This window comes from Ambystoma mexicanum, chromosome 6p (assembly GCF_040938575.1).
Source record: "Ambystoma mexicanum isolate Mex_15411 chromosome 6p, UKY_AmexF1_1, whole genome shotgun sequence".
In the NCBI taxonomy this organism is placed as follows: Eukaryota; Metazoa; Chordata; class Amphibia; order Caudata; family Ambystomatidae; genus Ambystoma; species Ambystoma mexicanum.
Genome location: NC_090935.1, coordinates 941,690,943 through 941,716,248, shown reverse-complemented (window position 1 = coordinate 941,716,248; position 25,306 = coordinate 941,690,943). Strand labels below are relative to the sequence as shown.

The 25,306-nt window shown below is 45.1% G+C and overlaps 1 protein-coding gene across 2 annotated transcripts in view; it reads right to left on the bottom strand.

Moving 5' to 3' along the window:
• DMXL1 (Dmx like 1) overlaps nucleotides 1-25,306 on the bottom strand; it is a 1,868,248-nt gene that overhangs the window by 914,379 nt on the left and 928,563 nt on the right. For both annotated transcript variants that reach the window (XM_069625559.1, XM_069625560.1), the window contains exon 23: nucleotides 10,749-11,004. In XM_069625559.1, the coding sequence (XP_069481660.1) occupies nucleotides 10,749-11,004 (256 nt within the window). The remainder of the gene's footprint in view (nucleotides 1-10,748; nucleotides 11,005-25,306) is intronic.

The window sequence follows — 25,306 nt, the reverse complement described above, 5'->3', positions numbered from 1 at the left end:
GAGCACACACTACATTCACTCCAATTTCAGACAGGGCTGGCTCAGGCAGACCCCACAGGCATTGTGACACACAACCAAAACCAGACACTGACAGCAGAGAATGTGAATTGACTCCCATTTCCATTCATTCAGATCCCACCCCTAGGTGTACCCAAAACAAGCAATCCATGGGATGGCTCCTACCAGTCTAGCAGGGGCAGCCCCACAGCCATATATAATCTGTCCTCCCAACATCCAATCAGGGGAAGGGAGATATAGTTGGGGCTTCTCGGGACTTTGAGAAACAGGAAGGGAAAGGTAGGCCTTTGTTCAGGTATCTATTGATTCCTATACCAGGGCCTGGGCGTCCCAAAATGGGGGAGAACCAGAGCCCCTGCCAAGTCAGCATGTAGCGGCCACTAGCCAATACCCTTCTCTGTGGGGCAACACTAGGTTCCCATAAACGGACACTAGGGATACCATGGGGTAAACCTACCCATAGATGACATTGGGATAGCCTATGGGTATTGTTTACCAAAAATGAAAATGAAGAGCTGCACTGCCAGAGGTTCATACTTGACTCCTGTGGCAGACAAACACACATAAAAACACCAACAGGGAAGTAGGGGGATACGAACAAGGGGGGCTCTTCCCCTCCAAAGCATTTCCAGCATCACACAGCTTTTACATTAATAAGGAATACATACATGCATACAACTTTATTTCAGCAAAAACAAACTATAAAAGTACATATAAAAAACAACATAAGATAAAATGTCCCCCCCAACAGATACATTACAACAGAACAAGTTACTTAACAACTGTAACGTTCTTTCAACTGGATGTTCCTCCCAAGTATTCCTCATCTTATGATATTCGTATCCTGCCAGCTTTGCTGCTTCGGGAAAAAAAAGAACGGCAGAGGGCGCTGTGCACGAGGTCCTGGCGTCGATGTCCCTCGACGGGCTCTGTACCGTATCAACATCAGTATAAATAGCTTGTGCCGTGCCTGTTGGCTTCAGTTCTGTTTTTTCAAGTAATTATTCGAGGAACACCCAGGCGTGCCTCATGACTGATAGACTCTTCGTGAGAGGAAAGTTTAAGTAACGTAAACTGTACTGCGGGGTAGGATGGACGGGGCGATGAGGAATACGTGGGAGGAACATCCAGTCGAAAGAACGTTGCAGTTGGTAAGTAACTTGTTCTTCGAATGGATTGTGTCCTCCCACGTATTCCTCATCTTATGATAGACTCCCATAGCAGTGGTAATTTTGGAGGTGGGAGTGCTAGTTATTGTTCTCATGGACCGAATGAAGTACTGCCTTGGCACATAAACCCTCATTGGAGGAAGAGGCATAGAAGCAATAATGCTTAATGAAGGTATGCATTGATGCCCATGTTGCAGCTGAACAAATATCTGCTGCAGGGACTCCCCTCTCAAGAGCCGCAGAAGTAGCCATCCCCCCCATTGCAATGGGGTCGCAGCCCATCCAGTGGGTCTTTCCCCACCAATCTGTAGCACTCAATTATAGCCAGAATGATCCAGCAGGATATAGTTTGTTTTGTAACCCCTAATCCTAATTTATGAACTGTATAACCCACAAAATGTTGGTCATCTTGACGTAATTGAGACATTCTTGAAATGTAAAAACTCAGAACCCTTTTTGGGTCCAGGCTATGCAGTCTCTCCTCTTCTTTGCCCAAATTAGGAGGAGGATAGAATGTTGGTAATATGATTTTTTGTGACAAGTGGAAGTCTGAAACTACTTTTGGCAAGAAAGATGGTTTAACCTTAAGGACCACCGTAAAAAGTAGTATATTCAGGTTTACATGAGAGCCTGTAGTTCACTAACCCTGCGGGCTGGTGTTAAGGCCACAAGAAGGACAGTCTTCAATGTTAGAAGCCTCCAGGGACAGGAGTGCAGAGGCTCAAAAGGTATACAAGTTAGAAACTTAAGTACTAGATTTAAATCCCAAATTGGGACATGAAAGGGGACTGGTGGGTACACATTAGTAAGCCCTTTCAGGAATTGAATTATCAATGGAATTTTGAAGTAAGAAACCTCTTCCGAGGAGCGCTTGAAAATGGACAGCGCAGCAAGATATCCTTTAATTGTTCCAATCTGGAGCCCCAAATTGGCTAGATGCAATAGGAAAGAGCACCATTGCGGTGCCACATTGAAAAGGGTCCACATCCTTATCTTTGCACCAGTTACTGAATTTGTTCCAACGACACTGGTACAAGGATTTTGTTGCTGGCCTTCTGGCCGAAAGCAAAATCTCCACTACGTCATCCGGAAGATTCCAATCCTTGTATCTCAACCTCTCAGAAACCATGCGTGAAGGTTGAGTGTCTTGACCTCTGGATGGAGAACCCGACCTTCCTCTTGCGAGAGAAGATCCTCTCCTGGCAGAAGATGTATTGGAGGGCAGATCACATGTCCAGAAGGTCTGGGTACCACGTCCTCCTGGCCCAATCCAGGGCAATTAGGATCCTGGTTTTCCTGGACTTTCTCAACCTCCTGATTACTTGAGGAATCACGGGGACTGGAGGAAACACGTACAGAAGTGGAAACTTCCAGTCCACCACGAACGCGTCTCCTAGAGCTCCTCTCAGAGGAAATTCCCTTGAGCAGTACTGCTTGCACTTCCGGTTTACTGTGGTCGCGGACAGATCTACTTGAGGGGTTCCCCAAAAGGCGAAGATCTCCAGAAGGACTTCCTGAGCTAGCTCCCACTCGTGGGAGACAGCTGTGCCTGCTCAGAGCGTCTGCCGCTGTGTTCTGCTCTCCGGCTAGGTGAACTGTGGATAGAGAGATTCCTTCTCGTATTGCCCAGAACCATAATTGCATTGCCTCTCTGCACAGTGGTAGGGACCCTACGCCTCCTCTCTTATTGAGGTAGCACATGGCCACTGTGTTGTCTGTCATTATCAGGACGTTCTTTCCCTGTACAGAGGGCAGGAAGGCCTTCAGCGCTAGTCTGATTGCCCTCAGCTCCAATAGGTTGATGTGTAGTTTGGATTCTGATGGAGACCAACAACTGCTGATTGTCAGATCATTGGTGTGGGCTCCCCACCCCGTGAGTGAGGCATCCGTTACTACTGTTATCTCTGGCCATTGTTGCCAAAAAGATTCTCCCTTGAGGATGTTGTCGCTGCAAGCCCACCATAGTAGATCCTGAGCAACTGCGCTCAGGACTTTCTGAAGATCCAACATACTCCCTGAGAACTGGGACCACTGAGTTATGAGGGCCCGTTGAAGGGATCTCATTATCAATCTGGCCTCTGGCACCAGGAAAATGCAGGATGCCATGAGGCCGAGCAACCTCAGAAAATCGAAGGCCGGCAGATGCTGGGCATTCTGGAATTTTGTTACCGTCTGCAGAATGCGGAGAGCTCTTATCTCGGGAGACGAGGCTTTGCCGGAGGAAGTATCCAAAACTGCTCCGATAAACTGGAGCTTTTGGGAGGGTATCATGTGAGACTTCTTGAAATTGAGGGAGAAGCCCAGTTTGTGAAGGAAGTGACAGGTGATCGACAGATGTTCTTGAGCTTGTTCGGGAGAATGCGCTCTGTCAACCAATCGTCCAGGTAGGGGTAGACGTGGATCGCCCCTCTCCTGAGACTCGTGCCACAACCGACATCAGTTTGGTGAAAACCCTCGGGCGGAGGTCCGCCCGAATGGCAGAACTCTTAAAGTGAGAACCGGCAACTGCAAACCTCAGGTACTTTCTGTGCTTGGGATGCTTAACTCCAAGATGGGTCTCAATCCTGTGTCCTTCTTCAAAATGAGAAAGTAGAGGGAGTACCAACCCTTGTTCCTCTCCGCTACAGGTACCTGTTCTATTGCACCTTTCTCTAGCAGGGTTAAAATTTCCTGCAACAGGAGCAGATCTTGAATTTTGACAGAGCTGGTTCCCGGTGGATGGTCCTGAGGCCTTTTAAGGAAGGGAAGGCAGTAACCTTGAGCTACTGTCTCCAGTGATCAAGCACCTGAAGTAATGCCGCGCCATTCTTTCAGACGCTGAGAGATTCTGCCTCCCACCAGGGTTTTGTGTGATAAGGCCTCAGAGTGATTTGGAGGCGGCTGCAGGAGCAGCTGAGGGCAAAGATGACCTTCCTGAGGCTGGATTTGCACCTTTTCCTCGTCCACCACGAGCGACATTTCTCTTGCCCCTTTGAATGGCCTGTCCTCTTCCTCTACCGAAAGAGGAGTAGTACCGAAAAGAACGACCTCTCCAGGAAGATGAGCCCGAATAAGGTTTCTGAGGCTGTCGCATGGAGGCACTAAGAGATTTAGCTGCCGCTTTTGAGGTCTGTAGTATTTATAAGCTTTACTACCAAACCGCCTCAAGTCATCAAAAGGCATGTTGAGTAGTCTGGCCTGCACATCTGGTGCAAACCCTGACTTCCTCAAACACGCAGATCTGCGTAGCACTGTGCTTACAGCCATGGAACTGCTGATACCATCAGCAGTATCCAGTCCAGACTGGAGACATTCCCCCATTGCCTCCTTTCCGTCTTTGACAATATTCAGGAAGCCTTCCCTATCCTCGCCTTCCGGAATATGTTCAGCCGCCGCCGAAATGCAGTCCCACAGGGTATGGGTGAACCTGGCCAGGGTACAGGTGACATTAGTTGACTTGAGAGCCATGCTACCCGAAGTAAAGACCTTACGGGCCCATGCATCCACCTTCTTATCCTCTCGATCGGGGGGGATAGATGAATATGCTGTCTGTCTTGAGGAAGTTGCAGCCTGAATAACCAGACTTTCTGGAGTTGGATGCCTGCTTAAATAAACAGGATCAGAACTAGAAGTTCTATACTTCTTTGGAAAATTACTGTTGACTGCAGCAATTGTATCAGGAACTGCCCAGTTATATTTTCTACCGTTCTCTGAAGTGCCCTATGGAAGAGGAGAACTGGATCCTTCTGGGGGCAGTGATCAAGTATGTCAGTCATATCATCCTGATCAAAAGTGGGTGAGGCTCTACCCCAGCCCATGTATTCCACCACTCTATTCATTAAACTCCTGTACCCTGAATCTGCATGTTCTGCAGGGTCAGGTTTTGCAAACTCCAGCTCATGTTACGTATCAATGCCACTGGCAGAGTGAAGGATATCACACAGGTCTCTCATTTTTGATTCTGGATCAATTAATTATTCTGGGACCTCTCTGGTAACATATTCTACTCCAAAAGAAGAAACTTCTTCAGAGCCACTTTCTTCATAAATAGAAGACATGGACTTAAAGAAGTCTGATTTAGGTAAAGGAGTAAGGAATCAAAGGAGTCTTCGAGGACACCGATTATGTCTTCGACAAAGGCGTCGAAAACGCTTTTGGCTTCGATGTCGAAACCACCTGCGCCTATGGCGTCGACGAAATCGTCGAGGGTTTCGACTTTAGTTTTTTATACGGTGTCGGGGAAACACTTGATTCTCGAGGGTTCTTCGACGATTTGACGTCGACTCAAGTCTTACAAGTTTCACCCATACTACTGGGTTTTACCACAGTAGTCCCTGACTTCCCTGTGTTGTCCGACGGAGCGACCAGGGTCTGCTCCTTTGAGGCTTCTTTGAGGGGGCCGAGGTCGCATTCTCAAAGACCTCCATCAACTTCCTTCTAAATTCTTCCCATTTTCTTGGGGAATCCGACTTATTCGGGCATCGTACCAATTTGGTAGATGTATTGGAGGATGAAAAGGGAGATCTATGTCTCCTCTTAACCTTTTTTGAAGAGGAAGATGAAGAGCGTCTCGATCTACTGCGAGATCGAGATCTCAGTGTTTACGACAATCTGATTCTTTCGAATCGCTCGACTTCTTATGTCTTTTTGACGAGGCCTTCGAGGAGGCCTTGGAAGCTTCCCGCCCCAACGCCAGTTTACCTTTCCTCTAACGAAGGGCCTTCTCCGTCATCGACTGACAGGAACCACAGTCGCTAGTTCGATAGTCTGAACCTACGCACCAAAGACAAACACAGTGAGGATATGTAATCAACATCTTCAATCCGCAGACGATACATTTTGGGAGTAGAAGGGGTGGAAGAAGACATTTTCAGAAGAAAATTTCGAAGCGCGCTGTTTGAGAGCGAAGCAATCGGAAAAACGGAACTGAAGCCAACAGGTGCGGCACAAGCTATTTATACTGATGGTGACGTTGATACGGTACGGAGCCCGTCAACGGACATCGACGCCACGACCTCGTGCACAGCGCCCTCTGCCGAGAATTTATTTTCCAAAAGCAGCGAAGCTGGCAGGATACAAATCTCATAAAATGAGGAATACGTGGGAGGACACAATCCATTCGAAAAGTATTGTTTAGATTGTTCAATTAAAAATGTGTTAATCATGAAGAGGCAATGACCCAAGTAAAGCTGATCAAAATAAGATCAAAACAAATACAAAAAATTGATAGACTGATAAAATCTGCTAATGCATTATATGAGACACAGACCTATTAAAATCCTCTTAAAAGTATTTTGCTCAAATAGGGAAATATAACACTGAGGGACGAGGAGAGATGATCTCGCAGCCTCGCCCACATCAGCTATTTTCGATACTACATCCAGTCATCCCCAAACTCTTCCTTCCCAATAGCCAGGCCCTATGTATAAAACTTGCAGTTGCAAAAATTACAGTCAAATTGGCACATTGACTCAAAAGTCTTTCAGCCCCTACTATTTGATGAACCCCTGCCTCTCTCAGTATCTGCTTTATATATTTCTTTCTCAGATTAATAGATCCAGTGCAAATGAACAAGAAGTGTGTGGTTGTCTCATTAGCAATCCCACACAAGGGGCATACACTTGTATTAGATACCAGCCACATTTTTGTAAAAGAAGCGACAGATAAAATGCACAATCTGAATCTTAAGTAGAAAGATATTTCAAATGGGGGGGAGTGAATAACGTTGAGATAGGATTTCAAACTAGGCAACATCCTGTGCTCTAGGTAATCCAACCCAGTCTTTAAACTGGTGGCATCAAGCACAAGTGATTTGATACCCCATGACTTTAGCGTACGCTTCATAGTCAGTACAAAGGAAGTCGTAGACGCTGTCGGGTTAGCCATAAAGCAGTGGCGTCCAAATATTGGAGAACAGTCTTGACATTTAGTACCCATTTTACACTTTTTCCTCCCTCCACAGCGAGGAAATGCATCAAAGCAGCCAGTTAGGATCCTAGGGCTCGTTGTTTCCATAAGCGAGCACAGGAAAAGGCTGGTTTTGCCTGGATCGAAGAAACGGCTGGGACAATGTCAAGTTCTAAATAAACTAGTGGGAGCACTGGGAGGTAACATTAAAAGCTTCTTTAAAAACTTGTGCTCATCAGTGCCAATTTTAGAAATATCGCAATGATCCCAAAGCTCTAAGCCATGAGTGGCAGCTAGAAGGACCTGTTTGTGAAAGAGATCTAGTGCTGGGGAGATGGCTCCACTAGCATGTTTCACATGAAAGGAAAGTATTACATCACTAACCTTTTCCAAAACAATAGAGGATTTTTTAATTTGTTCCGACCAACCACCATTGTCTTGAAATCTAATCCCTAGATCGTCGTAGTACTTAACCTGCTCAAGTACCTGACCACTTGCTTCTAAGCTTATTCATTGAGGTTTCGAATGAGAGGGTTTAAACACCATAGTCTTAGATTTATCAACGTTTTATTCAAGGTGAAGTTCATTGCACTTACTCAGATGGCTGATTTTGGGACAGTCTTGACAATCTCTAAGCAACCCTTCAATGATTTTTTGGATATAGAGATTAACTAAAAAAGGGGCCAGCACACAACCTTGCCGACCCCTCCCTCTATAACAAAAGGTTGCGTTAACTCACCTCCCAACCCAAATCGGACGCTTGCCCCACTGTTCTAGTAGAGCTGGTGAATTATATGAATCAAATTTGGTGGGGCTTTACAAGCATAACGAATTTGCTGCAGGGTTGTTCTGAAAACTGAGTCGAACGCCGTCCTCAAATCTAAAAAGGGCACATATAAATGCATTCTTTTTAAGACAGTATATTTCTGAATCAATAGAGAAAACATGAAACATTGGTCGATTGTACCACCGTTTTCTCTAAAGCCTGCCTGTAAATCATGGATAATATTTTCCCTATTGGCTCAGTGAAGATTTTTCAGAATAACTTTACCAAATAATTTCACTATGTTATCTAAAAGAGAGATTGGGCGGTAGTTACCCGGAAATTCTCGACCACCTTTCTTGTATATGGGTAGAATCACGGCTCTCTGCTACGAATGAGGTACTACACCTTTATACAATATGGCGTTAAATACTTTTGTTAAGACCGGCGCCGAAATCGCCACGTCCTCCTTTAGCAGATCAATTGGAATTAAGTCAGGGCCAGCTGCTTTTCCACTCTTCAAGGAGTTCAAAGCTGTCACTACCTCCTCAACAGTCACCACCAATGATCCTATATCAGGAGGGAAAAACTGGGCTGACAAAGTAGAACAAGAAGTAGATTCCTGGTATAACTTTGAAAAATGGGTCCACCAATCATCCTCACTAACACAACAATGTAGTCCCTGGTCACTGCTTAGATCCCTTTCAGATACCAGTTTCCAAAATAATACATATTGTCTTTAGCACTGTGACAGGCTTGGTCATACCAACCTGGTCTGGAAATGACAGATTTTTTAATTTTCTTCACAGGGACAGAGACAAATGCAATTAACTTAGCAACCAGTTTCTCATATTAGCTAAGAATTTGTAGTTCATTTTTACCCATATTACAGATAACTTGGAGATTTTCAAGAACTGCGGAATACATGTTCGGCTTCAGATCAGGTCTTAACCAATTGGACCGGTTTTCAGATTTCCGGGCATGGCCACCAACTTCCACTATCTGTGAATTTACCTGGGTGCTAGAGCCACCTAATCGCATGTTATTCCCAGCAAATCTCACAGTAAACTGAAGATGATTGCTTTCCGTCCTGTCGTCCACCACGAAATTAACAACTCCCTCCCAGTTTGATCCGGAGATTAGAATGTAATCAATATGCAAACTTCCATTATGTCCCCTAAACGTCATCCTTGCCGGTTGGTCATTGATGAACGGACCATCATATGCTCTCAAATTTAGATTGACGATTATACAGGCCGTATCTATGGCTGAAGGGTGTGCTCTAGAGGGACAGTTGGCCTTTAATTGCGGGATATCCCAGACCTGGTCCTGGTCATCCCAAAAAATCTCCAATAAATCTCTTAAGGGTTCTATATGGAGGTTAAAATCCCAAACCACAATAGTGAAGTTATTAAAGGGCAAGAGATTAGTGCTCATGGACATATGCTCCATAAGGACGGCTACAGTAGCCGTACCTCTGGATGACGGTCTATTATAAATGTTATATAAGGGGGGGCGTGGCTTGCAGGAGACACTAGCAGATGCTGCTGCGCTAAGCTCCCCATCTTCGATCCCAACCCGTAAACACCCCAAAATAATATAGATCGAGCCCCCAAAACAAAGGGAGGGCACCCCCATGAAGGGAGACCCCTCTACAACCTGGACACAGAGTTGGTGTACCTGCTGTTCACTGTGCTCTGCAACACTGTTGAGGGACAATGTTCATTGCTCTGCTGTAGTTTGTGGGCACCAAGATGAGGTAGTCCTCCGGAGCATAAGTACTTGGTCTCCTCATAATGTCCTGCAAACCCTTACTGAGTCACCTTTAGACTGCTCACCAGCAGTTGCATTGCATGCCCTACTTCAGTTTCAAAGGACTCCAAACAGAAGTCGTCCTTCATTGGGATTCTGAAGTCCACCTAAAGGCTGATTCTGCGAGTCTTCAAGCAGAGACCAGAACGGCAGCCAATTGGAACCCATTACTGGCTTAAACTCGCATCTTCACAAGTGACCGTCGAGCCTTCTACACTGCAACTGTCAGCATGAGTAGTCTTCTCCAAGTCCTTGGACTTACCTGATATTGCTGCTGTGCATACACTTTTTGCTGTTCCTCATGGATGTCATAAGGCTCCATAAGTCGTACAAATCCTCACTTGCAGCCACCCTTGGTCTCCTCTTTTATGACGGAACCTGGAAATGGGAATCTTGCACGTGGTCAGTCTTCTGAAAACCTGCAAGTACTGTGAGAAAGCCATCTGTGCTTGGGTAAGGAACAGTGACATGCATGCCCTTGGGACCCCATATGGGGACCCAAAGAGGACACAAATAGTAACAGGAGACAGTACCTTTATAGTCAGGAGGGAGCCTAAAGCTCCCTCCAGACAGACCCAAAACCCTTGTGTGTTTGAGAATTAACAACTACAAAGGGCGAAGCTATTGGCTTAATTTATACATAAATACCCTAGTGATCAGTAAAGGGTGCACTGTTAAACGAACATGGCTGCTGTATGTATCTGAAAATGTCTCATATATTTAGTATATTTGCACACATTTTCACATGAGGGATTCCTCATAGTAATTGTAGTTCATAGTAAAGCGTATGGGAAGTGAATGTTGCCGTGAATACATTTGAAGGCGTTTCATATAAGTTTCTGACAAAATAATGACTATTAAAATATTAATATTTTCAACCCTACTCAATTTTGTTTGATACTTTTGTAGCAAAACATCCTTGATTAAATCCGAAATTAACAAGTAGTACATACTATTTCAGACTAGTGCCTAAATGCACTATTGGCAAATCATTCTGCCCATTTCCACTGTTATCATATCTGGAAGACAAAAGTAATTTGAAGGAAAAATCCCAACACCAAGGAGAACTACAACCCCCAAAGAATACATTCCAGCCCTACCTTCATCTTCTTTGATAGGCTGTTGTAATAGAGTGTCAAGAGATTTGCTGTATTCCTCCAAGATCCAATACGCCATACTACGAACAAAAGGGTCGGCATGAACCTTTGAAAACCCTAGATCTTTAACAGTGGAGTCAATTCCCAAGATATTCTTTAGCAATATAGATTTATATGTTGCAGACATTTCAAACTCTGATTCGTAGAGCCTGGAAATTGTAAGTGCCAGCTGGACGTCATGCAGTTTTTCTAGGCATACCTACAAAGGAAAAGGTTAAAAAAAAAAATGTTAAAATCTGTTAGTCTAACAAAATAAATTAGCTGTGACGTAGCATTAGCAGAACAAGCAAGTCAGAAAGATATTGCTCACCAACCATCAACTTGCAGGGGGAACCGACGGGAGGAAAGACATCCAATTGATATAAACTACTGCAAGAGGACGTGCTGACCCTCAGGCACACAAACATGATACAATGGGAAAAGACCTGGGACACTATCGAGGATCATACCTCGGTGGACATTTGGACAAACAGTTACTCCTCCTCGATATGCCTCACAAAACGAGAATGTGCCCTTAAGTTGCTCCTCCGCTGGTACTACCCTCCAGTGCGAATCCACCACATCCAGTATGCGCTAGATCCACAATGCTGGCGAAAATGTGCGCTGTGAGGAACCTACTTGCACATTTGGTGAGACTGCCCCATCGTCCAATCCTTCTGGGACCAAAGTCTCTACCATCGAGGCCATCACTCAGATCAAGATTCCAAATACTCCTGAGGTGTTCCTCCTTGGTTCTCTAGTCCAAGGGGCATACCCAAGGAAAGGGGCGACAGCCAAACTTACCACTCAGCTGCTCCTCGCTGGAAGAATTACGATCGCCCACACCTGGAAGACCCCGGAGGGCCCATCGCTGACCCTTTGGTGGATCAAAATATGGGACATTCTGGTGGCGGAAAAGGTTACTACTGCCAAGGAAGGTCTCCTACACAGGTTCACAGACATTTGGGCTCCGATTCTAGACTATGACCGGGACTTCCCAGTGCAAACACACAAGCCCCATCTATCACGGCTGGTTTTACGAGACAATACTTAACAATGGACTTCTCTTGGTTCAACAGTAAGATGGAGGACGGCAACTGGGACAGGGGGACAATGATCCCCAAATAACATTGTACCTGTGATACTGTATTGATTTATTGATTTCCACTGTATGCAACTGAACCAAAATAAAATTATAAAAAAAAAGAAGTGTCAGGATGGAAAGGGGTGCACCTCAGGTTTCCAACCAAAATACAACAGGGATAACTGTGCAAAAGATGCCAGGATGGCGTTACTCAAAATTGTTGAAAGGTCTATCTAAAGGACCACTATCCACTCAGGATACGGATATCTAGTCTAATGAGAATTCTCAGACATACAGCACCCAGATGCTTTGCTTCACGGCCACAGGGTGATTGTGCTCATCTCATTCCTTGCCAGTACTTCTTACTCCTTACCTTAGGCTATGAGTCAGGCAGGGATATTCGCACCTTCCAGACATGCACCTCACTCCCAGGCCAGCAGTGATCCACTAAACACACACCTACCAACAAGTAATTGTCCTTGCTTATGGTTGTTGGCACGCTGTGTTATTTTTATCCACCAGCCATAGATCATCCTCCTGGGTTACAGTATATTGGTCAATAGGGAGCTCATCAGATGACTCTCCCAAATGGTTTTCCCAGGGTCTGCAATGTGGCTCTCAGAAGGCTTTCAGTTTTCTCTCTTCTAACAGGGTCTGAGATATAGTCTTCAGCAGGCATTCAGTGTCCCCCCCCCACACCCCTCAATTTTCTTACTTTTAACAAGGCCTCTCCCTAAAATGACTCCTTCCCTTTCTCTGCTCCCATGTCTGCAGTCCAGTCCGTCATCCTCTACATGTGTTTTTATAAGGCAGCTGATTATCTTGGTTGTCTACTGTGGGGAGCCAGGAATGAGACTCGGACACAAGGGGTTTAAGGTTTTGGTCAAAAACGTATGAAAATAAAAGGGTATTGGAAAATACCTCTCTGTCCCTGCACTAGAGGTGTTTCACGGTTCTGTGTGATTTTACCAAAAACCTATTCACGGCATTTTTTACAGAAACACATTTTTAACCCCCCCAAAATGCCCAAACCCCCTCACCCACCTGTTTTCTCCCCTTGTTCCCCATATGGGACACATTACTCACCGTAATCGTATTGCTGATGCTTGTAACTGCTTAGATTCACATGCTATGCATAGGCAGACATCTAGTGGAAGCTGCAGAGTATTGCAGTTGTTTTCGAAACTCGAAAATGGACGTCGACAGGGCATGCCAGTAATACTATCCCTAGTGTGACGTCCACTGTACACATTGTCATTCACGCATCGAGGTCCCTCAGAAAGAAGAAGTTACTTACCAACTGTAACGTTCTTCCGACTGGATGTTCCTCCCACGTATTCCTAATCATTATCTGCAGCTTCGCTGCTTCGGGAAAAAAAATTCTCGGAAGAGGGCGCTGTGCTCAAGGTCGTGGCGTCGATTGTCCCTCGACGGACTCCATACTCTGTCGACGTCACCGATGGTATAAATAGCTCGAGCCACGCCTGTTGCTTCAGTTCAGTTTTTCCGCTATCGAGAACAGCACGCTTGAGATTTACTGTGAAGAAAATGTCTTCTTCGACTCCTTCGACACCCAAGACTGGGTTCAAGAAGTGCTTAGATTGTAGATCGAAAATGTCGATCACGGATCCCCACCGACTTTGTCTCTGGTGTCTCGGTTCAAGTCACCAAACAGAATACTGTGGTTCCTGCCAATCCATGACCGAGAAGGCCCTTCGTGAGAGGAGAGGTAAACTGTCGTTGGGAAGGCAAGCCTCTAAGAAGGCCACGTCCAAAAAACAAAAAAGCAACCGATTCGAAGGAATCGGATCGCCATAGGCATTCCAAGAGATCTCGATCTAGGAGTAGATCGAGACACTCTTCTTCCTCGTCTCAAAAAATGAAGAGGAAACATAGATCTCCCTCATCATCATCGACCGAAGAAATTCGATGTCCGACAAAATCTGATTCCCCCAGAAACGATGTATTTCTTATGCATCGTTTAATTGGTCTTTGCCTGGTGTGTTTCCCTACCAGGGCTTTCTTATTCACAATTTTAACTGCCTGGTATATCCTCTTGCCAGGGCTTTCTTGCAACTGACTGGTATACTCGTCTGCCAGAGCTTGCTTGAACACACTTGCGACTGCCTGCTATACTCTTCGACCAGGGTTTTCTTGAACACACTTGCAACTGCCTGGTATACTCTCCTGCCAGGGCTTTCTCCTATAGGGCTTCCACACACTTCCAACCGTGAAGTCTTCCTGACTTAGCGGTATCTAATTCTGAATATGCCTGGTATACTATCCTGCCAGGACTTTTCTTACGTGTGTATTGCATACACTCACAGTCAGGTACGTCTTTAATCTCTCTTCGGTTTTCCCAAAAATGCCCACTGGCTTTGTTACTTTTCAATACTTCATTTTTTAAAATGTTTATTTGCATGCAGCATAGTAGCCCATACACCCCGGTGTCCCCGTTTCCCTTTTGGGGACTCAACGGCTCTTGCTGGAATATTTCCTGCTTTCGACAGCAGACCGATGACAGCCGATCAGCGCCTCTCCTTGTCTCTGCGAGTTCGCCTTTCGGTTTCTGTACCTGCTGAGGTTCGTGCTGGGCTCTTCTGGTCTGGGCATCCATCAGGTAAGCAGTGTCGCTCAACAGCTGCAAATGTCCAGGAGCCCTGGGTTGGCTTCTGGTGTTCCAGTAGCCTGTCTTCATTTGCCAACGACCTTCCCCTTCTACCTCTGAGCCGGATGGCCCCACGGTCTCCCAGTCCCAACCGAGAGAGACAGCTTTCTCCTTCCAGCAACGGCGAGACACAGTTGTGGCCGCTGTTTAAATTTCCCAGCTACAGGTATGAACGCCGAACTAGAGTGCAGCCTGTTCTCTTGGTCTTTTCTGCTCTGCATTACTTGGCTCCTCTTCCTCATCCCAGTATCCTTGTAGGTATGGGAGGATGTACGTTAATATCATGAAAACCAAAATCTCGAACTACAAAATCACGAACACAATAGGTTTGCATTTTGTAATTTGAGATATTTTTTTCTTGTTTGTCCACCGCAACACATGTTGTGGATTCGGGGGACACCTCTGTGATACCCGCAGACCAAAATACTAAATTAGGGTGGCTCCAAGATTTTTGTAGTCCCACAATGCAGGACTTTGGGTGATGCAGGATTTTAAATACAGTATTTTCGTTGAATACCATTATGGGAATGGTAGTCCATTCCTGATGCTTTATGTACAAAGAGCCTCATTAAGATGATGCAAGAGTGAATCCGCCGCCTGACTTCCTGGTGCCACCGGACATTACAAGTCCCAGCAGAGTGGGAAGTCAGGCAGCGGATTTTGTAAGTCCCCATTCCCGTGGAGTCCGATTGAACTCCATGGGATTAGGTTCTCAGAAGCACCACCACCGTTGTTAGCAGTGCCGGTGCTTCCGTGAAAACTCTGCAGGTGCGAGCCGTTGCGCCTGGAAAGTCAGACCTGCTGGGCATAATGGCACCCGCCCGCAGAGTTCGAGTGTGGTGGTCCGGAAAGGGTGCCGGTACGTTGCTACCGGCCACCCTTACTTTCGAATCGTCACACTTAGAATGAGGCCCAAAGTCTGGGTAAGTGTTCAACTGCGAGTGATTTACAGGTAGAATTTGGAAACATATTTTCATGAGACTTCCATACAGTTTTTGAAGTGAGATTGTTCATGTTCTTCCCAAATGGATGGATGGGGTATTCTCAAGAGAGGAAGAGGAAAACCATGCATTATTCAATAGTGCCCTGTTACTTGCCCTGAGGTTGTCTCCCCCAATGTGATCCTCCCTCATACAGCCTCCCCCAGAGCCAGGATCAGGTAAAGGCTGTCATCCCTTGGCCACATTGGGAGATGTCACCGCCGCAAAAAGGAGTGATGAAGCCATTGGATTCATCACACTACTCTCGATTCTGATATGAATTTCCCCATTCTCTCCAGATGCAAAACCTGTAATAAGTAATTCACCCATAGTAAGTGTTCCTTGACCAGAGTTCTTACCAATCTTATAAGGATTCCCAGTTGGGGAAGTTTACTAATCACCTACATGTTATTAATGAGTTGGTTCCCGGCAGTAGCAGAGGACTTATAAGGCTGCACTGCCATTTTGAAGTCGGGGTGGAGTGTCCAGTATGAACCTCTGCAGTATGAGCCAGGTTTCTCTGGTGTCTGTAGGAAAGTCAAACAGTTTTTCTGCATATTTTGAATGCGGTCCGTTCTCATCCGAGAGTGAACATGTAAAAATCAACTATTCCCTCACACGTGAGCGTAGGCATTAGACTCATCAGTTACATTATCAGAACTCCTCTCTCAATCTGATGAGACTCCTGGGACAATGTTTCTTTCAGTTGTTTTAGGGCCCAAATCCAGACAGGGTCTGAGAGGTGCGTGCGGTGAGTGGCACTAGTCCAAGGGGTACTCCAGTATGTCAGATAAAGGGGCAGACTCAATACTGTTTCTCGACCCATACCTGGGCTGAGACATGATAACTTAGGACTCACGGCGCGGCTCTGTCGACCCTATGTATACTGGCTCCAGGTAGCTCTCCACACTGAGTGGGTAACCCTGGCCCCCTAGGCCTGTACAAGTTGTAAATGAGGGTTAATCAGTTTGACTTCTTCACACAGCATCCACCATGGATGTAGCAACCAAACAGGGTGCCCCAAAGGGTACAAGAACGTGTTTGCACCAACATTCTGAGCTACTGCTGCATTCGCCACTTTTCCTTCCATCTCCACCTAGTTTCTTAGCTTCTGTCTTCTTCAATCCGAGGCCATGGTACATCATCTTCGTTCTTCATTGTGATGAAAGGGGTAGACTGATTATCGCTGCCATGGAGCGAAGAGAAAAGTAAGACAAGACAGAAGAAATACTGTTTTTCCTTCATTAGCACCCACAGTTAGTGGCTAAAGCTCATGGTTGCTAAATGGAAAAACACCTTCCTGGCAGGCTGTACCAGCAACCACTGGCACTGACTACCCCTACGTTAGGAAAGATTTTCATTTTCCTGCTTTCCCCCATAGCAATCTAAGGGACATTGTTTCGTTTTGCTTTTGTTTCCTTGCTGACCTGCCTTTTTGGTGGCAGGAAAAGCCCTCAGCTTTACTTGCCTTGCTTTTCACTCATTCTCATGGGGAAACTAACCAGTCAGTCCACTAGACATTGGGAGACTGTTGCCCTTCGTGCATTCCTTGTACTTTCAAAGCTGCAGACATCAGCCTAAAGTGAAGTGCGGTTAGGATACTTTGTATCCTTATACCTTTTACTTTAGTCATTTTGTGATTACAAATTCAATATGTCCAGGATGGGTTGGTGGCAGTGGATATTTTTCTACTGTCTTTTTGACTTTTTACTTGTTCACTTCTGCATTTTACTGCATACTGCGATGAAGAGTTTTGCTTGTCCTTTGGCCTTTCTCCTCCTGCTCAAGTCCAAATTTGACATATTTGGAAAGCCCTGAGGTGGTCTTTGTATCTGGCTGGATGTGGGGATGGGGCTGTCTGGTCCCAGTCCACATCCATGTCCCTTAGTGTCTGAAGCTGGCCAGAATATTTGGCAACTGGCTGTCCATGAATGGTGCAGATTCTGATCTTTGCTGGACCTCGTGGTGACTCCAGTCCAAATCCTGGATAAAAGGAGGACTCCCGCAGACATTTGACAGATCACTGTTGAAGCTGTGAAGAATCTAGGCCATTTGTCCCTTCCCCCCAAGAGGGGGGGGGGGGGTGAGCTTGCAAAGAAAGACCTTCCCTAGGGGTCAGGGAAACGGGGACCTCACTGGGAGTGACTCCCTCTGTGGGATAAGGACTCCCATTCCTTTAAGGAACTTCCTCCAAAGAACACAATTTTGTACAACTATATGGCCTACTCCCAAGATTAACAGCACTTTTCTACTTTGGGCTTATGGTAATGCTGGAGGCCCCTTGAAGTCATATGTGGACGTACAGCAACACGCTCCTTTGATGTACGTGAGCATGAATATAGAGAAGAATAGTAGGTGGAAAGGAGAGAAGCCTACGCAACGGCGAGTCCCTAGCGTACCAACGTCCTGGAGGGGCGTAGACATGCTCGACCGCAGTGCCTACAGTAGCGTGGAGCGAAGCGAGGAAGCAGAGATGCCGATGGCCAGCGGCGAGAGAGGAGACACAGACGAACGAGAAACAAAGACGGGGAAACCGTCTTCCTTTCTAGTTATACCACAGTGCAGCCTTGGTGGGTCTGAGACCAGAGAAACTGGGCCGAGACCAGGTGGGAACCGGAAAAAGAAGCCTCAGTTCCGGAAACGAGAACCCAGGAGTCTGCCGTGCCGGGCAGCTCTGAAGAAGCAGATGCTTCCCGGCCAAGAACAGTGAGAAGGGAGGCAAACGGGCAAAAGGACACTGGAGCACTATGGCAGGGTTTAAAAAACATAGGCAACCATTCTGGACCCTCTGATACCCAATATGCTGTCATGTTGGTAAAAAAGAAAAGGTACAGAGAAGACACAATAAGGATAAGAAATACAGGTACCAGTGCCATCTGCCTGCATTACACTTGGTGTGCACAATGTCAAAAAGGTAAAAAAATAGTGGGGGAAAAGGGTTTACCTGCACTGCAAGCCTAAAGGTGTGTAGTACACACATATGACAAGGTCACCCTGCACTGGGAGCCTTAAGGCCTCACTAGTGCCCACAAAATAAAAGGAGTTAAGCCAGGGAGTGAGGTTGAAAATTGCCTCATTCCTATAAATGAATGCAGGCTCACATATGGTCTACAGATATGCCAGGGCTCCCATTGAGAGATACAGGGAAAGCTGCAGAAAGAAAAGATTTTCTAGCACTCGTTTTGTATATTTGCTTGTACACCGTCTTAATTAATCACATTATGCCCACAACTACTTTTGCGGGATGGGCTGGCCAGTAATGGTCTGGCACCTGATCTAAAGGGCAGAGCCTCCCAAGGGTGTGTAACAAGTTGTTAAGATGGATTTTTAGAATCATCCCTGAGGTGGATTGTATGTGGCCAACCTATTTTGTTGAACATGAAAGGCACTGAGGTCTAGCCAAACCCAGGTTTCTAGGCTGCTGGATTTAAACTGTTTTTACCATTTGAAGGTAAGCATCATTCTTAACCTCACATTAACTAGAATACTATGTATACTAGAATAGATTTGGAAGAGCTTAATAATGGAAGGGGCAACATTGACCTCAGAACGTTAAATAAAATCAGATCCATGGAGATTGACATGAGAACCACTAAAAAAGAGGGGATCCATGTCAGCAAAGGGGAACCTATAATGATTAAAGCAGCACTAGTTAACGCACGGTCAGCTGTAGCACATGCAGTTGAGGTGAAAGAATTGATACTTAAACACGATTTGGAATTATTGCTACTAACAGAAACATGGTTCTCAGAGGGGAGTCAAGCAATGTTCCACTTACTGGTGCCTGATAACTTTCTGATTCAGAAAATTGATCGAATACATAAAAGGGGAGGGGGCATTGCAATTATCTATAAATCAACAGTGATACTCTCTCATATGGAGGTATTAGAATGGGGGCAAGAGGTACAAATGTGAGACTTTACCATCACATTGTCCAACTCAACCTCTATTAAAATGGTATTAGGCTATAGACCCCCAGGTACGCTAGGTACATTTTTAAGATTCATTGGATCTTTATTTGACATCAACAGGAAGTAAATATAATGAACTTCTTTGCCTAGGAGACTGGAATATTTGGATGGATAGCCTAACTAGTCCAGACTCCAAGGCCCTGAGGGAAATCTGCGATAATCATGGATTGACTATGCTAACAGCAACACCATCTCACAATAAGGGACATTGTTTAGATATGCTAACAACCAGAGGAAAAGTTGCAGCTTTTAAAGAAACACAACCAGTATTATGGTTGGACCACTGTGCCCTACTCTTTACGCTTTCTAGTAAAGATTTAGTAAAGAGTAAGGGCAGAGAAATGCCAGTAATATGGAAACGTGCAGTCACTGACCTGGATAAAATCCCAGGCGGAGAAGTACAGGAAAAATTGAATGCTACTGACAAGTCATCGACGTGTGATGAATTCTTTAACAAAGGTATGGACATACTGGAAGAAATATGTAATAAGTACGTCACCCTAAAAAAAAATAAAACGAAATCTAAATCCTGGTTTGGTCCCGAACTTGCCTTGCTCCGGAAGCAATTATGCAAAGTCAATGATAATAATGATAATTGGAGATATAGTAAGAACAATAATGATGCAGTTAGGGCTAAGGCAGTATTAAAAACATGTAAAACTACCCTATTTGTAGCAAAACGGGACTACTTACATAACGGGATCAAGCAAGCTGGAAATCAGTCTAAGGCCATATTTGATGTGGTCAAAAAATTTAGTAAACCAGTATGTATGGATTCAACCACAACAGCATCTCAGGAACAGGCTGATAAATGTAATGCCTTTTTTAAAGATAGTCACCATATTAAATAATATCGAACAGGGAAGAGACCCTAAAATAGAGAGACAAATAAAGGAAGAAGAGGAACATGAAAAGGAAAATCAAAGGGAAACAGTTTTTCAGTTCCAAAAAGTGGAGAATAGGACAATTCTAACCCTGTTAGGGCAATTGAAACCCACTAATGATTCCTCCTGTAGAATGCCAGCATATGCTGCCAAACGGTTAGCGAAGGAACTAACGTCATTCATGGGGACTTTCGTGAACAAGTCACTTCAAGATTCGCAGGTACCTGTAGCTTTAAAAAAAAAGCACTAATTAAACCTCTATTAAAAACAACAACTTTAGACCCAGAAGTAATGAAGAATTACCGACCAGTAGCTAACCTAATGTGGCCAACAAAAATTCTGGAAAAAGTGGTGTGCTCTCAGTTCCAGGCCTTTGTGGATGAAGAGAATCTACTGGATGATCTTCAATCAGGTTTTCGCCCGAACCATGGTACAGAATCGGCCCTTCTAGCTGTGCATGATGATTTAATGGAGGTAGCCGATAGGGGGGGGGGGGTCCACAGTGTTATTAATGTTCGATCTCTCCGCGGCTTTCGATACTGTGAATCATCATATAATGGCAGAATGGGTCAAGCAGGTGGGGAAAGCCTCTGAACAAGTTGTGAAGTGGTTCAAATCATTTCTTAAAGACAGAACCCAAAGGGTTATACTTGACGGTTTCATCGCACAAATGGTGGAACTTGATTGCGGGTTCCACAGGGTTCATCCCGGTCTCCACTAATTTTTAATCTTTATTTTTGTTCAGTTTTTAGGATATTTAGGAAATATGGTTTGCTATTTCATTCATATGCGGATGACACGCAACTATATAATGAGTTACAAAATAGTGAAGAGGACTTTGAGAGAATCAATGTATGAAGGAACTTAATGAATGGATGAACAACAACCATCTACAATTAAATGCAGCAAAAACGGAAATTATATGATTCAGCTCAAAGAATAAAAAAATATCGGAAATTCAAAGCTCTCCCCCTACGATCCTAGGAAAACAATTGCAATATGCAAAAAAAGTAAAAAACCTAGGTTGCTGGTGGCAAGCAAATTTGAATAGTGAAGCCCAAGTAGGGGCCAAAGTGAAAACAGTTCACTTTGCACTCCGATCATTAAGGAAAATACTCCCCTACATTCCAATGGAAGACAGAGCACTGGTGGTGGGGGCAATGACCAACCCCCACCTAGATTACTGTAATAGTTTGCTAGCAGGCATTCCTCAGAAGCAAATTATGAGACTTCAAAGAGCACAAAATGCAGCAGTGAGCAATTGGAAACTTAAAGAAAAGAGACCATGTGTCATCAATGCGGAGATCACTCCACTGGCTGATGGTGGAAGATAGGATTACATTTAAGATGGCATGCCTAGTGTTTAAATGCATTAAACGGCTGGCCCCCGCATATTTAGCTGATAAAATTGTATCTTATCAGCCAAAAAGGAGTTTACGTTCAGAGGCTAAACTCTTACTCTGCATTCCACAAACAAAATGTACATCAAGAGGAGATAGAAGCTTTGGTGTCTATGGACTTAAAGTCTGGAATCAACTTCCACTCGAAATCATAAAGTGTGAAAGCCTGGAACTCTTTAGAAAGAGACTGAAAACTTTTATTTAGATAAATGTAACAGGTAAACCAAGTCAAACTTCCAGATACCCTCTTTTTCTTCTCTTATGAAATCCGCGATCTCTTATAGTTGCCATCTGCGCCCAAATATGGCTGACTCTGTCTGGTGCGTGTAATGAATTACTCAAAATCAAAGTCAAAGTAGAGAAGCAGAGCTTTAAGGTTTAGACTTAGGAAGGATGTGGCAGTGGTCGTGGGCTGCAAGAAGACACACACGGAGCTCTCCAATAATTCCAGTTAGTTAGCCAGAGAAGTATAAAAAATACAATTGTTTATTAGGGCTTAGAATACACGGTAAACAAATGAAAAATGCAGGTAAATATTATTACTAAAAACTAATATACACATACATGTATACATTGAACATTGGTGGCAGGTGGATCAGAGTAGGAGCCCTGCACTTTACCTTTAAGACAGTTAATCAACATTGAGCATAATCATTAGCAATACTTTCAGTAGCTGTGAGTGGTAAAGCAAGTGAAGTGTTGTAAACATTGTTGCTACAAAACCAGTAGACACAGTCAAGTAACCAAGTAGAAAAATGCAGTAAAAGACTTAGGAGAAATCTTAAAATTTGATCCCAAAGTCCAGCCCTTATACGAACTGGGCCCAAGAGTTATACTGTTCAGATAGGTTACTGTTGGATTTGAGGAATGCCAATGTTTTTAGTGAAGAGTTACAGAAATTAGGAAAAGTTCAGGAAAGTGTCTGCCCCAGTCCAACCGCACCAGGGAAGCCCCAGAGTGGATCCTTCACCAGACCAGCACCGATCTTAGTCAGGCAAGAGCGAGACAGTGACAGTACTTTACTCCCCTGTTACTCTATGGTGGGGCAGGAATAGGTAGTATAACTTACTGCCCTTACTCTGACTATTCCAGGGACTTCAAGAGTTCCTAGATTTGCTGGGCTCTCTTAGTTCTTGTCGAGTCTGGTCGATGGAGGACCAGGAGCTGCTGGTGCAGAGGTTAGATTCAGCGTATGGAATTGGGACCGGCTAGTATGTGGTTCAGACCCCGGTGATATGGTTCTGTAGACTGGGCTGCTGGACACCAAATTGATGCAGACTTGTACAGAGCAGGCAACCTCAGGACATGAAGAAAGCAGGATTTGGCAGAAGTCACAACAATCCGGCGTGGACAAGCGATCTTTGGTTGGCATGCTCTGCACAGCTTCTTTTAGGACCGGAAGGCTGAAAATGCAGGATTTTAAGATCCTCCAAGTTCTAAGGATGTACGTGGAATGGCGATGTCTGTGGCGAGGTAGCGCAGGAGAGAGCTGATCAGTCCACCGGGAGGGCCAGGGACAATTACAAAGGCTCTGCAGGCACAGATCCTTGAACAGGAATAGAGGTCGAGACTGATTGTTCCCACCAGTCCAGGGGTCGAAGCACCGACAAGGGACTTGTTGAGATTAGGACAGAGGAAAACGGCTTCACCAGGACTGCAGTGAAGGTGATGCTCAGCACCTGCAACCACTGTACATGGGTCTTCATCAACCTGCATTTCTCTGTAGGGGCTTGGCTCTGTGGTGAACCAGAAGAAGCAGAGACTCAGGAATGACATGCTAAGTGTGTTTTAATGACAACTAAACAAAAGAATGCCTCTGTCCCTATTGCTATGAAGGGTTTCTCTACCTATAAAGTAAACAGAGGGTGCTCGTCAGTCATCAACAAAAAAGGCAGTGATCAGCCATTAACCTATCTGCTATCTAGCCCTACCATTATATTCAAATAACATAAAATAAGCCCAGGTTATTGCCTTCTCACTCAGGCTTTCTTGGGTCAATGTTCAGAGGATCTCACATATTTTTCACCGACAGTTCAGGATAAAAAGGTTCTCCGCTCTCCTTTTAAACTCTTCAGAAAAAGTTGCAATTCTCTTTAAATTAAATGTCTCTAGTCCGTTATGCTTGGGAATGATTTCCTTATCATTTTCCCACCACCTTAGCCACTTTCTCTTTCTTGACTTTATGTTCTGATTCACTTGCTTGAACCCTTCCAGGTTCCCTTAAATTTCCAAAATGTCTCTTTGGGTTTTATCATGACTCCCTTGCTTGAATCCTTCAGATTCCGTTCTCTTTGGGGTTTCCCAAATGTCTCATCTCTATTGAGCCTTCCAAACCCCTTTGACTCTGTGTTTATGCGTTGTGCGGGTTTTAGTATTTCTATCACATATTCATCTCTCGGGTTTCTCAGGCTTCCGTACCCCTCTTCCTCTCAGTCCATGGGGCTCCATTTACTGCCCTGGGCAACCCTGGTACCTTCTGTATTGCTGGGTGTGTTCCAATGGCGCAGATATGATGTGGCCATACACGGGCATCCCCTTTGCAATCAGAACCCAGGAAGTACCCTCTGGATGAGTACAAGTGGTTTGGAATGGGCAGGGGATGCAGAGAGCCTCAAACATTCCAAACCATGAGTGTGTAGTGACATACCCAAGCTGACTGTCCATGACAGGACAGCAACAAATACATTTGAATGTAGCAGAACCCTCTAGCAAAGAATGTTGCATATTAGGAGAGGATCTGGAATCATTCTTCAGTCGACCATTGAAGCCTAGTACCCGAAGAAGGAGTTTGCTGCACTAGACCCATGAACATTGCAGAGTGGGGAGCTCCTCTTGGGGCCACGCCCCCCTGAATATTTGTACCCCGGCATCCCTCTGCAAGTGTGCAGGAGTTTGGCGTCCCACAGGGAGCTCGGTGGGCGGATGAGTCTCAACAAAGACTGTGTTGGTGTCTGAGAGGCAGTTGCATCGATGGGAGACCAGGTGAGAACAAATGAACTCTATAACACGTTTGCTGGCACGCATGATTTGGTGTTGCCCCCACCAAAGTGGAACTAAAAACAAAACAGAAAATCCTGTCAGTCAACTGGGGGCTAACAGTGGGTCCAACATGTGCAAGTCCCGATTTCGGCATTTGCTCACAAAAGAGTCAACCAACCGGCCCAACAAAAATCATGGGGGAGGCTTATTTTCTAATTGAGGAAATCAATGAATTTCTGGGCATTAACCATGAGGCTACTGGTGATGAAATCAAGTACTTTAAGATTAGGGGGGCCCTCGGTACGGATTGTAATAATGTGCGGTTTGAACCCTGACCAGAGGCATCGGGCAAATAATGAAGGGGGCATCAAGAGTGGAACCAAGAGAGGCAATGGCATTGAAGTCATCCTTACTCCCTCATCTTGTGAAGAAGCAACCACCCATATGATTACCACAGTGGGCCTAGAGTCGTCCAATGTTTTTCAACTTATGAAGCATGATTACAGGGGGGGGGGGAGTAGGAGGAGCCAATGGAGGAGCTGAAATTATTCTGGCT